We start from the raw sequence: 18751 nt of genomic DNA on the forward strand, positions 1-18751 counted from the left end.
ATCCCCGTAAAACAAATCTGGAGTAGGCAATCACGTTACTAGAAAACACCAGCTGCTAGGCACATGTGCCCAGAACAGCAGCAGGCAAACCAGTTAGTGGGGTGTGTAAAACTAACAGCAAGCCAATAAGTATTGTAAAGGTTGCCGCGCTGAACGGCACTTACAGCATGAAGTAACGTCCTGTTGGAAAAAAGTAGCTACTTGTCTGGCAATGTCCTTCCTCACAGTCCAGGGATCTTTAGCAATGGGAGCGTCCTCCCTGAGGTTACAGTCCCCCGGAGTCAGAAAACCTCTGCCGCCGTGTGTCAGCGTTGAGCTACGGCCGATGGCGCCGCCGACAGCGTCGCGAGGTGAGCGGGGGGTGTGGTAAACTGGTGACGTCACCTGTCCGTAACTGACGGACGTGTACAGGGGCCAATCCCGACGCGTTTCGAGGGTAGCGTCCCTCTTTCTCAAGGTATGGCGCCTGCACTGCCGCTGTTCTTATATATCCACCCACGCTACTGTAACCTGCTAACCTGATAGTAAATGACACATTTCGCCAGGTGCTATCTACTTATCCTGACCCATTACAAGCAAATGAGTGCTGCTACGTAATGCTAAACCCTGTATACCTCAGAAGCTAGTGGTCACCTCCATATCTCTGAGAAGAATAAAATGTTCATGATATTTATAAAACACAATCTTTATTAAATTAATATTTAAAACAGGAATAAATGCTGATAAAAAGCCTAATAAAAGATGTATACTAAAAAGCGCAGAAGACCCCACTTCGCACCACACATGTGTGTAGACATGTGTAGACTCAGAGTGGGTCCATATGTAGCACATACTCATAGTGACAAATTGCCACCCTCAGATTACTGGCAGAATGAGTTATTTGTCATTTCTAAAAATTTAAAACCATTTTATTATAAAAATAAGTCAATATATATTAATTAGTAAATAATAAATGATAGATAATAAAATATGCGCAACTTTATGAGACAACTATAACTTCTCCGTTATCTCAAAGCGCTTTAAAATATATATATATCCAGAGGGTGCAGGAACGTACTTCATATCGAAAACAAGAGACCTTACAGAGCATAAAGCTCAATCTCCTGATTCAGTCCTTTAGGGGCCAAAGTGTCTAGTGTAAAAATCCATTTGGATTCGATACGGGACATGCTTTTAATAAAATCCCCTCCTCTCGGGTTTTCTTGGACCGTCTGGATACCATAAAACGAAAACCCCTTTACTGAACCCCCGTGTCTTTCAACAAAATGTCGCGACAGGGGGTGCATCAATGATCCCTTCATAATACCATCCAGATGTTCCTTAATCCTGTCTCTGAGTCGTCTCTTTGTACGTCCCACGTACATTTTCTCACAAGGGCATCTTATTATATATATAACCCCCCTGGTGTGGCATGAAATTTTTTCCCTAAGGGTGCATTCCCTAGTTCTGTCCATATCCCAGAAAGATTTCTGTACTACCAATGGACGTTTAATACGTGAACAGCACGGGCATCTCCCGCAATACATAAAGCCACCTTCTCCAGGGTTCAAATTCTTTTTCCTTTTGGGGACTGCGCTCATATCAAACCCTGTTTTCATAGTTGGTGCCAGAATAGTTCCAATATTTTTCACTTTGCGGTAAACAAATCTAGGTTTTATTGATAAAAATTCTCCCACTACCTTATCTTTCTGTAGAATTGGCCAATATCTATTGATAATTTTCGAAAATCTACCATTATTATCGTGATATTGAGTGATCAAAGGGATCCTCCCAATTTCTTGTGCCACTGAAGTCCTTCCCTGACCTTCCTTAATTCCATGGACTAGGTGGGACCTTGGGATACCCTTAGCTTCCTGGCTCACTTGCTCAAGGGAGGAGAGATCATATCCTTTTTCCAAGAATTGTTTCTGTAGGATGCTTGATTCGGCATCAAAATCTGCATCTCTAGTACAGTTACGTCTAATCCGCAAAAACTGGCTCTTGGGTATATTGCGGAGCCAGGCCGGAAGATGGCAACTGTCCATTTGAATATAACTGTTACAGTCTACTTCTTTGTGGTAACATTTTGTATACAGGACATTATTTTCAACGAAAATATTCAGGTCCAGAAAATTAACCTCTGTTTCACTAAAAATCCCGGAAAACTCTAAACCATAAGTATTCTTATTAAGACCCCCCACAAATTCTTCCAGCAACTATGGCGTCGTTATATTGACAACGTCCTTTTTATCTGGGAAGGGTCCCGGCAGTTGCTGGACGAATTTGTGGGGGGTCTTAATAAGAATACTTATGGTTATGATAATAATGGTAGATTTTAGAAAATTATCAATAGATATTGGCCAATTCTACAGAAAGATAAGGTAGTGGGAGAATTTTTATCAATAAAACCTAGATTTGTTTACCGCAAAGTGAAAAATATTGGAAATATTCTGGCACCAACTATGAAAACAGGGTTTGATATGAGCGCATTCCCCAAAAGGAAAAAGAATTTGAACCCTTGAGAAGGTGGCTTTATGTATTGCGGGAGATGCCCGTGCTGTTCACGTATTAAACGTCCATATATGGATATGGACAGAACTAGGGAATTCACCCTTAGGGAAAAAATTTCATGCCACACCAGGGGGGTTATATATATAATAAGATGCCCTTGTGAGAAAATGTACGTGGGACGTACAAAGAGATGACTCAGAGACAGGATTAAGGAACATCTGGATGGTATTATGAAGGGATCATTGATGCACCCCCTGTCGCGACATTTTGTTGAAAGACACGGGGGTTCAGTAAAGGGGTTTTCGTTTTATGGTATCCAGACGGTCCAAGAAAACCCGAGAGGAGGGGATTTTATTAAAAGCATGTCCCGTATCGAATCCAAATGGATTTTTACACTAGACACTTTGGCCCCTAAAGGACTGAATCAGGAGATTGAGCTTTATGCTCTGTAAGGTCTCTTGTTTTCGATATGAAGTACGTTCCTGCACCCTCTGGATATATATATATTTTAAAGCGCTTTGAGATAACGGAGAAGTTATAGTTGTCTCATAAAGTTGCGCATATTTTATTATCTATCATTTATTATTTACTAATTAATATATTTTGACTTATTTTTATAATAAAATGGTTTTAAATTTTTAGAAATGACAAATAACTCATTCTGCCAGTAATCTGAGGGTGGCAATTTGTCACTATGAGTATGTGCTACATATGGACCCACTCTGAGTCTATACATGTCTACACACATGTGTGGTGCGAAGTGGGGTTTTCTGCGCTTTTTAGTATACATCTTTTATTAGGCTTTTTATCAGCATTTATTCCTGTTTTAAATATTAATTTAATAAAGATTGTGTTTTATAAATATCATGAACATTTTATTCTTCTCAGAGATATGGAGGTGACCACTAGCTTCTGAGGTATACAGGGTTTAGCATTACGTAGCAGCACTTATTTGCTTGTAATGGGTCAGGATAAGTAGATAGTACCTGGCGAAATGTGTCATTTACTATCAGGTTAGGAGGTTACAGTAGCGTGGGTGGATATATAAGAACAGCGGCAGTGCAGGCGCCATACCTTGAGAAAGAGGGACGCTACCCTCGAAACGCGTCGGGATTGGCCCCTGTACACGTCCGTCAGTTACGGACAGGTGACGTCACCAGTTTACCACGCCCCCCGCTCACCTCGCGACGCTGTCGGCGGCGCCATCAGCCATGGCTCAACGCTGACACACGGCGGCGGAGGTTTTCTGACTCCGGGGGACTGTAACCTCAGGGAGGACGCTCCCATTGCTAAAGATCCCTGGACTGTGAGGAAGGACATCGCCAGACAAGTAGCTACTTTTTTCCAACAGGACGTTACTTCATGCTGTAAGTGCCGTTCAGCGCGGCAACCTTTACAATACTTAAATCTGAAGTAGGAATTCTAGGCTCTAAGGCTGGAGTCTGAAAAACATAATCTTGGATACTCTGAACTCTTGCAGTAAGCTGATCCACACGAGAAAACAAACCCTGAACATCCATGTCCGCGCCCAAATCCACCCAGAGATTAAGAGGAAGGAAAAAGACAAAACAGACTAAAGAAAAAAAAAAAGGCTCAGAACTCTTTTTCTTTTCCTTCTTTTGAGATGCATTCAACTCATTTTTGGCCAGTTGTACTGTTATGGACTGGTAATTTAGGAGCGACATGCGACTAGCTCTGAGCAGGTGGTAACTATACAGACCGCAGTTCCTGATCTTACACAACACTAGCAGTAGCCGTGGGATGTTCCTGTCACTCCCTGGACACCTCGTCACAGCCGGAGAACTAGCTACCCCTAAAGGTGGAAATAGCAAAGCTATCTTGCCTCAGAGAAGATCCCCAAAGGATAGGACAGCCCCCCACAAATATTGACTGTGAGAGGAGAAGGAAATGACATACGTAGTATGAAACAAGATTTAGCAAAGGAGGCCACTTCTAGCTCAGTTCCTGATCTTACACAACACTAGCAGTAGCCGTGGGATGTTCCTGTCACTCCCTGGACACCTCGTCACAGCCGGAGAACTAGCTACCCCTAAAGGTGGAAATAGCAAAGCTATCTTGCCTCAGAGAAGATCCCCAAAGGATAGGACAGCCCCCCACAAATATTGACTGTGAGAGGAGAAGGAAATGACATACGTAGTATGAAACAAGATTTAGCAAAGGAGGCCACTTCTAGCTAGATAGATAGTACAGGAAAGAACACTGTGCGGTCAGTAATAAAAACTACAAAAAGTCCACCGCAGAGATATGCAAAAATCTCCACACCTGACTAAAGGTGTGGAGGGCAAAATCTGCAGCCCAGAGCTTCCAGCTTAGCTGAATAGATCCATACTGATAAGCTGGACAAATGAGCAAAACATAGAATGTGCTGAACAAATAAGTCCACAACAAGTGGACTGCAAAAGGACAAGCAAGGACTTATCTTTGCTGAACTGGACCGAGTGTCAGGGAAATCCAAAAGAGCAGTGGCTCCAAGCAGGAACAATTGACAACTGGCATTGATTGAGAGATAAGGCCAGACTAAAATAGCCGAGCCAGAAAGACAATCAGTGGAAGCAGCTGCTGATGCTAAATCCAAGAAGCAGCTATACCACTCAAAACCACAGGAGGGAGCCCAAGAGCAGAATTCACAAAAGTGCTACTTACAACCACTGGAGGGAGCCCAAGAGCGGAATTCACAACAGTGGTGGTCACATTAAAACTGCGCATGCACTCCTCCTATACAAAGATGGAGGCGGTCAGTGAATCATTCGCCTGATCCCGGCGGAGGCATGTTCGCGACAGTGTTCCTCTGGTGGTACCGCACAAGAGGCTAGGTGAATGTGTGAGTGTGAGAGTGTGAATGTGAGTGTGTGAATGTGAGTGTGTGTGTGTCTGGTGCGTCTGGCATATAGAGTTTGTGTGTGTGTGTGGTGGGACGGTGTTCCGCTGGTGGTACCGCGCAATAGGTTGGTACCAGCAGCAGTTTCCATATTGAGACACCCATCACTTGGGTGTCCTAATATGGCGGTCGGCGAACTTCCTCCGCTTGGAATTCTGGGATACGGTGACATCTGGACAGAACAGGAAATTAAAACATTACAAGGCAAATATATATATATATATATATATATATATATATATATATATATATATATATAAAATCAGTCTAGCTTTTAAAATTTAATGCATACTATTTTGTTAAAAAAGCGACTCTGTATAGAACTTCTACTGTAGATATTAATTTTATGCAAGACCGCAATGCATGGACCGGACGCGGGTCTCCTGACCTGAACTAGACAGTCTCGTAGACATATACAGTTGTGGCCAAAAGTATTGACACCACTGCAATTCTGTCAGATAATACTCAGTTTCTTCCTGAAAATGATTGCAAACACAAATTCTTTGTTATTATTATCATATTATGTTATTTATTATTCATTTAATTTCTCTTAAATTAAAAAACACAAAAATAATTATCCTAAAGCCAAATTGGATATAATTCCACACCAAACATAAAAAAAGGGGTGGACAAAAGTATTGGCACTGTTCGAAAAATCATGTGATGCTTCTCTAATTTGTGTAATTAACAGCACCTGTAACTTACCTGTGGCACCTAACAGGTGTTGGCAATAACTAAATCACACTTGCAGCCAGTTGACATGGATTAAAGTTGACTCAACCTCTGTCCTGTGTCCTTGTGTGTACCACATTGAGCATGGAGAAAAGAAAGAAAACCAAAGAACTGTCTGAGGACTTGAGAAACCAAATTGTGAGGAAGCATGAACAATCTCAAGGCTACAAGTCCATCTCCAAAGACCTGAATGTTCCTGTGTTTACCGTGCGCAGTGTCATCAAGAAGTTTAAAGCCCATAGCACTGTGGCTAACCTCCCTAGATGTGGACGGAAAAGAAAAATTGACAAGAGATTTCAACGCAAGATTGTGCGGATGTTGGATAAAGAACCTCGACTAACATCCAAACAAGTTCAAGCTGCCCTGCAGTCCGAGGGTACAACAGTGTCAACCCGTACTATCAGTCGGCGTCTGAATGAAAAGGGACTGTATGGTAGGAGACCCAGGAAGACCCCACTTCTTACCCCGAGACGTAAAAAAGCCAGGCTGGAGTTTGCCAAAACTTACCTGAAAAAGCCTAAAACGTTTTGGAAGAATGTTCTCTGATCAGATGAGACAAAAGTAGAGCTTTTTGGGCAAAGGCATCAACATAGAGTTTACAGGAGAAAAAAAGAGGCATTCAAAGAAAAGAACACAGTCCCTACAGTCAAACATGGCGGAGGTTCCCTGATGTTTTGGGGTTGCTTTGCTGCCTCTGGCACTGGACTGCTTGACTGTGTGCATGGCATTATGAAGTCTGAAGACTACCAACAAATTTTGCAGCATAATGTAGGGCCCAGTGTGAGAAAGCTGGGTCTCCCTCAGAGGTTATGGGTCTTCCAGCAGGACAATAACCCAAAACACACTTCAAAAAGCACTAGAAAATGGTTTGAGAGAAAGCACTGGAGACTTCTAAGGTGGCCAGCAATGAGTCCAGACCTGAATCCCATAGAACACCTGTCGAGAGATCTAAAAATGGCAGTTTAGAGAAGGCACCCTTCAAATATCAGGGACCTGGAGCAGTTTGCCAAAGAAGAATGGTCTAACATTCCAGCAGAGCATTGTAAGAAACTCATTGATGGTTACCGGAAGCGGTTGGTTGCAGTTATTTTGGCTAAAGGTTGTGCAACCAAGTATTAGGCTGAGGGTGCCAATACTTTTTGGAGTTTTGTGTGAAATGATCAATGTTTTGCTTTTTGCTTCATTCTCTTTTGTGTTTTTTCATTTAAGACAAATTAAATGAAGATAATAACACTAAAGAATTTGTGATTGCAATCATTTTCAGGAAGAAACTGAGTATTATCTGAATTCCAGGGGTGTCAATACTTTTGGCTACAACTGTATGGGCCTGTCAAATTTGCTGTTTCTCTCTGTAGTACCTCTGGAATATGTTATCTAATTGTCCGGGCATTTGCCCCCTATAGTATAATCCTCTTTGAACTATACCTATATTTTTAATGATTTTCAGCAGTAGGTCAGCTATATGAGCTCACATATTGCTGTAAATACGGCATCTCTTACCAGGCAAAAAATACTGATACCTCCTGCAAAATAATGTTCTGCATGGTCTCACTAAATCATTGACCACCATATAACGCACCAGCGTTAGCAGCTCCATCTCATTGGCTGTATTCTTAAGCTGTTCTGTATCATATCCTATCTTATAAGTAGATAACAACTGACGAAGAATTGGTTTTATCTGCTCTGTTTCTATTTGGTGCTCAGGTAACTCAGAATCTTCCCGCTGACAGAAGTCTAAAAACAAAACAGAAAAAATATACATATTAGTAATGTTTCTACCTGCTTGAGCAAAATCTGTCCCAGAGCGATTAAAACTGGTGTTTTATATGCCACTATTAAAAAAATAAATATATATTGGGCAAAATAGCACCAAATTTATTAAAAGTCACTAAAAACATTTGGTGAATTTTTAGACTGTCCTATCGTAAGACAAAAAAATGATATCTACACCTTGAATTTTTCTTCTATTTTTTTTCTGGCATAAAACTTAATGAATTTGTCTAAAAGTTGCTCCATGTCAACTTTTTTTCAACTTTTCAAAAATGTACAATTTACGACTTTTTGAAAGTTTGGCTTTTGGGACTTAGTTTATGTAAAAAAAAAACGTATGTAAATTGCAGGGTAAATGTATTCCTCTGTTTATTTATTGGTAGTAAAGTTGTAATAAATGGAAATATTACATATATTACATTGGGCTGAGAGTGACACTGTATACGGTTCATGATACACTGTCTCAAGTGACGAGGAGGAGTCATGTATACAAACTGACTTTGAAATGTTAGAATAGTGTTATATGCTTTAGATATACAATATACTGTATAATGTATATGTAAAGATGTATTCTTAATTCTAAACAATAAAATCTTTGTTATTCACCACGATAATCTAAATTATATCAAAATGAATTATTGTAAAGATAAAAAGAAGCCCAATAATGTAAACCACTGTCTCCAATGGCCATCTTCTCACTACAAAGAACTTAGTGCAGAAAGAGATCATCTATATAGGAGTAATAATGTTCATAATGGTCTGTAAAGGACATATTTCTTACCAGACTCTTCAGGACGGCCATCACTGGAAGTTGTACATCCAACATCAATGGACGGGTGATTATCACTATCTTTTAATTGTGATTCTATCACTTCTACCGCACGATCAGAAATGGGCAGGTACTGTAAAATCTAAAAATATATTCCGTAAGTAGATGAACCATAGCATCAGCCTCATTTTCTTCAGCGCGAATAACCCAAAATGTAAGATTTGATGGGTTTTATAGTAGATATCAATAGCACGTAGTAGTAGTAGAGATCAATAGCGTGAAAAAGGTTAATTTTTGATGTTGCTAATTTTCTGCAGCATTTCTGCCCCTATTACCTAAATTAGGTTACTTGTGGTTTTTCATTGTCCTCTTCAGAGCTTTTTTTTTAACATACATTTTTAGAACTGCGTCTTTTTGGTAGGTTATGTTTTAAATATAGCTGCTTTTCCTTTGCTATTTCCTAGTAATTGGATTTGACAACACTTTATTTTTACAGTCATGTGCGGATTATATGTGTTTTTAGTGAACTTGTGCACTAAAAACGCACATAAGTTTTTTTACCTGTAATTTTTCTGCATCTGATGCAATTTTATAGGGAAAATCCACACATAAAACTCAGCGTGCACACAAGAGACGTTGTGGATTTCAAAAAAGCAGCGCTGGTCAATTTAACCGTTGTAAAAAAAACACCACGATGTGCCTGAGATTTCTATAAATTACATTCACTTTGCTGGAACTGTAAGACGTTGTGTTTTTTTGTGCAGTGAAATTATGCAGTGTCAAACACTAGCCAAGAACTAGTTGTGAAAATTGAACCTTTACTTGGGAACACAACAGAAGCTATTACGGTAAATCAGCTGCATTAGTTTGCCTTAATCTTCCCTGTAGCAGCATAGTGACATGGAGGTCAAGTGATTGACAGAAGTCGATGTCAGATCTCTGTTTCCCAAACGAGCCAAGAATGTAATTCTATGGTATCTCCTGTTAAAATCAGTTTATTTTCCAATGTATTGATGGTCCTGATGATACGTACTCTTATGTAGCTGTAGATAGGCTTCACTGAATGCAGATGACAAACTAACCACTGCATATAGATCATAAGGTCGCCCTGAGTGACTAAATTAATAGAGTTCTTTTGTCCAGTTAGCAAGCGTTCTCTCGCTATTGAAAGTCTCTGGGCTCTTTGCACAGAATCAGCATACTCCTGCATGATGTATCCAACTTGCTCCTGTAGGTTGAAAATAAAATGAACACTGGATGTTGTGACAGTCGCATATTGGTGAATTGCAATATATACCTGAAATGTTTATGCTTATAAGGAACCTGACATGTCCAGATAAGCTGAACAGCGTTAATATCATGGCTACGTGCTTTACTGGTGCTACAGTAAGAAATTGAATATATATCCTCCTTGTGGACGTTTGCTTCCAGCTATCGGAGAGGTCACTGTCACAGTAAGTATAGTGAGCGGTGACTGTAGCTGCTCCTCATATGAGTGGAAGTGAGAGGTCACAGGGAGAATATAAGGTCATTTCCTCCCTGTAGCCGCTGCTCTAGGAACACATGCAGGCAGGATTTTACCACTATCTACCTGCAGTTTATATCTGAAGGTACATAGCATTTCTGGACATGGCAGGTTCTCTATGAACAGTTCTGTAAAATCTTAGTCACTTTATAGAAAATATTAGAAAACTGACTGAGTAACAATAAATACAACCAAAGGATATGTTCTCCTTTACAACTACTTTGTTTTTTTTTTTTTAAGAGGCAAGATTGTGCTCTCCATCCAAAGAGCAAAAAAATGTGAGGAATTCTACACATAAAAGGTACAATGAAGCGCTCTATGGCTCCATTTTTCCCCATTCATCCTGACCAGAAGACCACAACAAAATGCAGGAATTTGTGGCTTCCTTGTGCCAAAGCTGGGGAAGAGCCCATCTTGCTGCCAGCATCCATCCTGATAATGCAGATCCACGCCCAATCATGTGAATTGGAGCGGATGTGCGGTATCCGGCCATAGCCACTATTTAGGTGACAGAGGTTGGTTGTCAACTGATCAGTGGAGGTGTTGAGTGTTGTACCCCCACTAAACTCATATTGAAGACTATAGTAAGACTAGGCCATGAATGTAAACCCTGTTCCCCTGGTTGCAGTTTGCTCATTGGTTTACTCACCATCCCCGGGACTAGCGCTTACTTTCCGCCACTACTCTCGGTGTCTGTAATTGTATGCAGCGCTGTCATCATGGTGACACAGCTGCAGATAATCAGTGAGCTCAGCAGCTCTAGGTGGCTTGTGCTGTTTATTCGGGCAGAGCTCAGTTAGGCTACGTTCACACTAGCGTTGTGCGCCGTTGCGTCGGCGACGCAACGCACAACGCACGCAAAAACGCGTCAAAACGCACGCAAAAACGCTGCGTTTTGCGACGCATGCGTCGGTTTTTGCCGAAAATCGGACGCAAGAAAAATGCAACTTGTTGCGTTTTCTTGGTCCGACGCTTGCGGCAAAAAAGACGCATGTGTCGCACAACGCAACAAAAAAAAACGCATGCGTCCCCCATGTTAAGTATAGGGGCGCATGACGCATGCGTCGCCGCTGCGTCGCCGACGCAAACCCGACGCACATTAGCTTAACGCTAATGTGAACGTAGCCTTATTGGCTCCAATGCTGTTGACGTGACATCGGCACTTAACCAAAAAGAGGACTTACATTCCTTTAGCCGCAAAAAGAGAACCATGCAACCATCAATTATTATATAATGATATCTTTATTAAAAAAAAAATTTTAAATTCACAAAAAGCAACCATATCAAAAGAACAGAGTGTTCCAGGGGGGACAAGTGATAATAACTCCACAGTAAAAACCACTGATTGTCTGTAATTTACTTAGGTAGTGTATTCAATCAAACAATACAAAGTCACTGACTAGCGTTCACCAATGGTGTAAAGCACGAATTGATAGCAAATATCTAATTATGCAGCTCCCAAAGGGCTTGCCTGCCTCATACAAACGCCATTGACAATAACATACTAGCAGCCAACATAAGTATCCATCATGCACTAAGTCCGATATATACCTGAAAAGACAGTGTCACCGCAGACCGAGTGGTGCAGAGTATGTATCAGCGTGTCCTCCCTCGTGCGCCCCGACACGCGTTTCGCCCAGAGCTTCTTCTGGGGGTGTGTTCAATTGAGGAGTGAATGGCCTCTTATATGACTCATAGCCAGAGGGAACCCATTACGTCAGAACGGGGATGGGCATTATCATGTGTCCGGCATTGCTGCACCATAGCGGATACAGAGACATGACGTCAATAGGGGGTGGGTACTTACGGTGTTTATCAGACCTAATGGCGCATGTTGCTTCAGTCCTGCTCCTGCATAGAAAATTGCTTCTGAGCAAGCGCTCGCTGGAACGCACGGAATTAACCAGCGTAACCCTAATGGAGCACGCTCAGAAGCATAAGGAGCAAGGACTTACTACGCATGCGCGCCAATCCGACACAACCCTCCTTTGTATCTAGAAGGTCCGCCAATTTAAAAGACATATTAGTTCATAGCCATTACGAACCTAAAAAAAGAGGTGGGAAAACTATAAGAGATGGCGATCGGGTTGGATTTTTTCCATGTGGACTATGTAAGGGCTGTTTAAACCATGTGAAAGCTTCATCGTTTACCAATCATGATCGGACTCGTAAATACGATATTCGTAAATATCTGAACTGCACCTCGAAGGGTGTCATATATCAGGCACTATGTACATGCGGAAAAATCTACATTGGCCTAACTACCAGGGAACTGAAAAAAAGAACTCGTGAGCATGTTAAGGATATCGAGAAGGCCAAGACTACTGAGGATCTTGACACCTTAAAACTAAGAACTAGGGGTGGTGATTTGAGTCAGGCACTGGCACGCCTAGAAAGCAAATGGATTTATCGTTTAGGAGCCATGAGCCCTCAGGGATTAAACGAAAGTTTGGGGTTTGCAGCCTTTTTATAGGTTTCTGGATTATAGGGCATCCTTTTTATATGTGAGGAGTCTCACTTTTAAATTTTATATTGTATTTTATGTGTGTGTTTTTGACATGTTATCTTTATTTTTTAGATGGCTTCATGTGGACTATACCATCGGTATTTATACCCAGTGGGGGTCCTCCATTGTCCTATGTGCTAATTTTCAGGAATAACGAAGACTCTTATCCTGGATACCTGTTGGAGAGTTGGACATTGGGGCATTGAGGAGGACATCCTGATTCTATTTACCCCTATGGAGGAGAATCTTTTACATGTGTTATTGTTATTTAAAGTTTAATATCAATGACATCCGATATATGAGATTTAAAAGATGTGTCCGATATCTAATTAGGGATGTCATGTGTTATTTATTTATGATATTGATACCTCGTAATAGTATCCTATAGGGGGAGAGAGAAAAAAATGGGAAGGGTATTTTAGTGGTGTTTAAAGTTAGGAATGTCCATTGTAGTGGATAAATACCGCGTTAACATGAGAAGGGCAGTATGTATGTTTATGTATACATGTTTTTATATGTATTATGGGTGTATGTGTGTATGTATATACTTATGTACTAATGATAGTTATAATGGTGGATAAACATCACGTTAATATAAGAAGGGTGGGATGTATGTATATATATATACAGGTCCTTCTCAAAAAATTAGCATATAGTGTTAAATTTCATTATTTACCATAATGTAATGATTACAATTAAACTTTCATATATTATAGATTCATTATCCACCAACTGAAATTTGTCAGGTCTTTTATTGTTTTAATACTGATGATTTTGGCCTACAACTCCTGATAACCCAAAAAACCTGTCTCAATAAATTAGCATATCAAGAAAAGGTTCTCTAAACAACCTATTACCCTAATCTTCTGAATCAACTAATTAACTCTAAACACATGCAAAAGATACCTGAGGCTTTTAAAAACTCCCTGCCTGGTTCATTACTCAAAACCCCCATCATGGGTAAGACTAGCGACCTGACAGATGTCAAGAAGGCCATCATTGACACCCTCAAGCAAGAGGGTAAGACCCAGAAAGAAATTTCTCAACAAATAGGCTGTTCCCAGAGTGCTGTATCAAGGCACCTCAATGGTAAGTCTGTTGGAAGGAAACAATGTGGCAGAAAACGCTGTACAACGAGAAGAGGTGACCGGACCCTGAGGAAGATTGTGGAGAAGGACCGATTCCAGACCTTGGGGAACCTGAGGAAGCAGTGGACTGAGTCTGGTGTGGAAACATCCAGAGCCACCGTGCACAGGCGTGTGCAGGAAATGGGCTACAGGTGCCGCATTCCCCAGGTAAAGCCACTTTTGAACCATAAACAGCGGCAGAAGCGCCTGACCTGGGCTACAGAGAAGCAGCAGTGGACTGTTGCTAAGTGGTCCCAAGTACTTTTTTCTGATGAAAGCAAATTTTGCATGTCATTCGGAAATCAAGGTGCCAGAGTCTGGAGGAAGACTGGGGAGAAGGAAATGCCAAAATGCCTGAAGTCCAGTGTCAAGTACCCAGTCAGTGATGGTGTGAGGTGCCATGTCAGCTGCTGGTGTTGGTCCACTGTGTTTCATCAAGGGCAGGGTCAATGCAGCTAGCTATCAGGAGATTTTGGAGCACTTCATGCTTCCTGGCACCTGCTCACAGTGCCAAAACCACTGGTAAATGGTTTACTGACCATGGTATTACTGTGCTCAATTGGCCTGCCAACTCTCCTGACCAGAACCCCATAGAGAATCTGTGGGATATTGTGAAGAGAAAGTTGAGAGACGCAAGACCCAACACTCTGGATGAGCTTAAGGCCGCTATTGAAGCATCCTGGGCCTCCATAACATCTCAGCAGTGTCACAGGCTGATTGCCTCCATGCCACGCCGCATTGAAGCAGTCATTTCTGCCAAAGGATTCCCGACCAAGTATTGAGTGCATAACTGAACATTATAATTTGATGGTTTTTTTGTTTGTTATTAAAAAACACTTTTATTTGATTGGACGGTTGAAATATGCTAATTTATTGAGACAGGTTTTTTGGGTTATCAGGAGTTGTAGGCCAAAATCATCAGTATTAAAACAATAAAAGACCTGACAAATTTCAGTTGGTGGATAATGAATCTATAATATATGAAAGTTTAATTGTAATCATTACATTATGGTAAATAATGAAATTTAACACTATATGCTAATTTTTTGAGAAGGACCTGTACATGTGCCTATATGTAATATGGATGTATGTTTGGATGTGTATGTAGATGTACTAATGATAGCGGATTAGTTATATAATTATGATATGGATGTACTGGGGTGATTTACTGACCCCATATGGGTTAGCATATGATATTGGGCACGTTTAGTAAAATGATCACTGGCACGCCGTCACTTTGTTATATCTACTACCCACTATAGATAATTATGAAATTCCCGTGAGTAATTTATATAAAGTAGCACTTTGCACTTTCGCTTTTTTACTTTTAATAAAATATTATTGTATTTTATCGATATTTATTGGTTTTATTTATAGATGTTTTTGATATCGATCGATTCACTTTCACTATTAACCACACTCACTAATAGCTGTTTATCACTACTATGTATACCTTCAGAGTGGTTGCTGGCAAGTACTAGTAATCAACTGTTGGGGTTATTGTTTGAGAGATAGATTTACAACCAAACCCTTTACAGGTTTTTTTCAGATCGGCGCGCATGCGTAGTAAGTCCTTGCTCCTTATGCTTCATTGATATTAAACTTTAAATAACAATAACACATGTAAAAGATTCTCCTCCATAGGGGTAAATAGAATCAGGATGTCCTCCTCAATGCCCCAATGTCCAACTCTCCAACAGGTATCCAGGATAAGAGTCTTCGTTATTCCTGAAAATTAGCACATAGGACAATGGAGGACCCCCACTGGGTATAAATACCGATGGTATAGTCCACATGAAGCCATCTAAAAAATAAAGATAACATGTCAAAAACACACACATAAAATACAATATAAAATTTAAAAGTGAGACTCCTCACATATAAAAAGGATGCCCTATAATCCAGAAACCTATAAAAAGGCTGCAAACCCCAAACTTTCGTTTAATCCCTGTGGGCTCATGGCTCCTAAACGATAAATCCATTTGCTTTCTAGGCGTGCCAGTGCCTGACTCAAATCACCACCCCTAGTTCTTAGTTTTAAGGTGTCAAGATCCTCAGTAGTCTTGGCCTTCTCAATATCCTTAACATGCTCACGAGTTCTTTTTTTCAGTTCCCTGGTAGTTAGGCCAATGTAGATTTTTCCGCATGTACATAGTGCCTGATATATGACACCCTTCGAGGTGCAGTTCAGATATTTACGAATATCGTATTTACGAGTCCGATCATGATTGGTAAACGACGAAGCTTTCACATGGTTTAAACAGCCCTTACATAGTCCACATGGAAAAAATCCAACCCGATCGCCATCTCTTATAGTTTTCCCACCTCTTTTTTTAGGTTCGTAATGGCTATGAACTAATATGTCTTTTAAATTGGCGGACCTTCTAGATACAAAGGAGGGTTGTGTCGGATTGGCGCGCATGCGTAGTAAGTCCTTGCTCCTTATGCTTCTGAGCGTGCTCCATTAGGGTTACGCTGGTTAATTCCGTGCGTTCCAGCGAGCGCTTGCTCAGAAGCAATTTTCTATGCAGGAGCAGGACTGAAGCAACATGCACCATTAGGTCCGATAAACACCGTAAGTACCCACCCCCTATTGACGTCATGTCTCTGTATCCGCTATGGTGCAGCAATGCCGGACACATGATAATGCCCATCCCCGTTCTGACGTAATGGGTTCCCACTGGCTATGAGTCATATAAGAGGCCATTCACTCCTCAATTGAACACGCCCCCGGAAGAAGCTCTGGGCGAAACGCGCGTCGGGGCGCACGAGGGAGGACACGCTGATACATACTCTGCACCACTCGGTCTGCGGTGACACTGTCTTTTCAGGTATATATCGGACTTAGTGCATGATGGATACTTATGTTGGCTGCTAGTATGTTATTGTCAATGGCGTTTGTATGAGGCAGGCAAGCCCTTTGGGAGCTGCATAATTAGATATTTGCTATCAATTCGTGCCTTACACCATTGGTGAACGCTAGTCAGTGACTTTGTATTGTTTGATTGTCTGTAATTTACTTAGGTAGTGTATTCAATCAGTGTTTTTTACTGTGGAGTTATTATCACTTGTCCCCCCTGGAACACTCTGTTCTTTTGATATGGTTGCTTTTTGTGAATTTTTAAATTTTTTTTTAATAAAGATATCATTATATAATAATTGATGGTTGCATGGTTCTCTTTTTGCGGCTAAAGGAATGTAAGTCCGCTTTTTGGTTAAATTCATTGTTGAAGTGCCATGGTAAAAGCATATTGAGACCTATGGTGGTTATGTCGTGACATCGGCACTGCAGACAATAAAAGACCCCTGGAGCAGCACTGGACCAGGGGAGGGTGAGTCAAGAAGAGTTTGCAGCTGGGAAACAGTTTTCAATAAACCAGAATAATCCTTTAAGTCCCAAGTTGTATATTAATGCCTGACTTACGATACACTTTATTGATCCTGGGGGAAATTACGGTGTAAATAAACTTGGATTAAAAATACTTTTGTAGTAATGAATAACACATAACTATTTATGTGTAAAGACCTGCTTGAAAAAAATGAACCTTTAGTGTCCCTCATACAATCCAAAAAGTTGGAAGGCATGTATAATATTATTATTCAAAACACTTTGAGTAGCTCGCGACTTCAGCAATTTCACATTCACGATATCGTTCCAGTATTTGATCTCGGTAGAATAGAGAAGCCACTGTAGACTATCACGTTTGCTTACGGACCTTCACACAGTGTTCTCTCCCATGTTCAGGGGCCCTGTTGGGGCTTATGTCTGAACCTGTCCCTCCTTGCAAAACGTAATTCAAGCATATGCACCGATGGGGCCATTGAATATAATGGTGCAGACGGAGTCACCGTGTGCTTTGTGATGCATAATTTTCAGCAATATATGCCTATTGGAGGCGGACAGCCACTCACAGTAGACTACGTCTAGGTGTCCACCTCTAATAGGTGTATACGGATGAAAATGATGCAGGAAAGAGCACCCGGTGACTCCGCCTGCACCATTATAGTCAACGGCCCGACGGGACCACTGAACGTGGCGAAGAACGTAGTATGAAAGGGCTCCTAGAGATTATACACACCTCCATGAGATGCCTCTTCAAAGAGAACGCTGGTTAAGAAAATGGCATGAATTGTGACCTACCTTGTACTGAGGGTAACATTGCTCCATGACACTTGTGTGACGACAGAACCTCTTCCACCTCAGCATGTGCAAGTATTTACTTCGGACTAACTGATGAATTCTGTCAGTGAAAAACTTTGACAGAAATATTTGAATTCTTAATATACATTTTTTATATGCCATATTATATTTACCATAAGATGATTTTATATGGACTGGCTAAATAATGTGGATTATTACCAAGGGGCATGTTATACAGAGTATGGTCCTTTGTCCACTGTATGCATATATATTTATATATACAGTGACCAACAATCATTTAATTAACTTACTTATCCATATTTTTACTTAACATAAAATATAGAAAACAAAGTTCTAAAATCTATATTCTAGGTGTAGTATTATAAACAGTTGTCAATTTAACTTAACAATATATTGCTCATTGTTTACGTTTTTGTTCACTGCAATTGGTAGAAAAACAGTCATTAAAGTTTATAGCAAAAATACAGCCTAAAACAAAACAGGTGAATACAGCCTGTAAACCAAAGGAATAAGGAATAGATGAATTAGACCATGTGCGGGGGTGGGGGTGGTATACAGAGAGGTTAGTGAGTGCCTGTGTTTTTTTTTGTTTTTTTTTTACAATATACTGGGGGAGCAATAAACTGGGGACTGGAGGCAATACACTGAAGGAGCAATAAACTGGGGACTGGAGGCAATACACTGGGGGAGCAATACACTGGGGACTGGAGGCAATACACTGAAGGAGCAATAAACTGGGGACTGGAGGCAATACACTGGGGGAGCAATACA

General features: G+C 40.8%; 1 protein-coding gene across 1 annotated transcript in view; it reads right to left on the reverse strand.

The window, feature by feature from the left end:
• The window catches only part of LOC143807719 (uncharacterized), a 345126-nt gene that overhangs the window by 301208 nt on the left and 25167 nt on the right, over positions 1 to 18751 (reverse strand). Inside the window, exons 5-8 of the mRNA XM_077289578.1 lie at positions 17960 to 18073; positions 9694 to 9888; positions 8673 to 8802; positions 7701 to 7855 (exon numbers count right to left, since the gene is read on the reverse strand). Of these exons, the coding sequence (XP_077145693.1) occupies positions 7701 to 7855; positions 8673 to 8802; positions 9694 to 9888; positions 17960 to 18073 (594 nt within the window). The remainder of the gene's footprint in view (positions 1 to 7700; positions 7856 to 8672; positions 8803 to 9693; positions 9889 to 17959; positions 18074 to 18751) is intronic.

The sequence above is a fragment of the Ranitomeya variabilis genome, chromosome 2, assembly GCF_051348905.1.
Source record: "Ranitomeya variabilis isolate aRanVar5 chromosome 2, aRanVar5.hap1, whole genome shotgun sequence".
Classification (NCBI taxonomy): Eukaryota; Metazoa; Chordata; class Amphibia; order Anura; family Dendrobatidae; genus Ranitomeya; species Ranitomeya variabilis.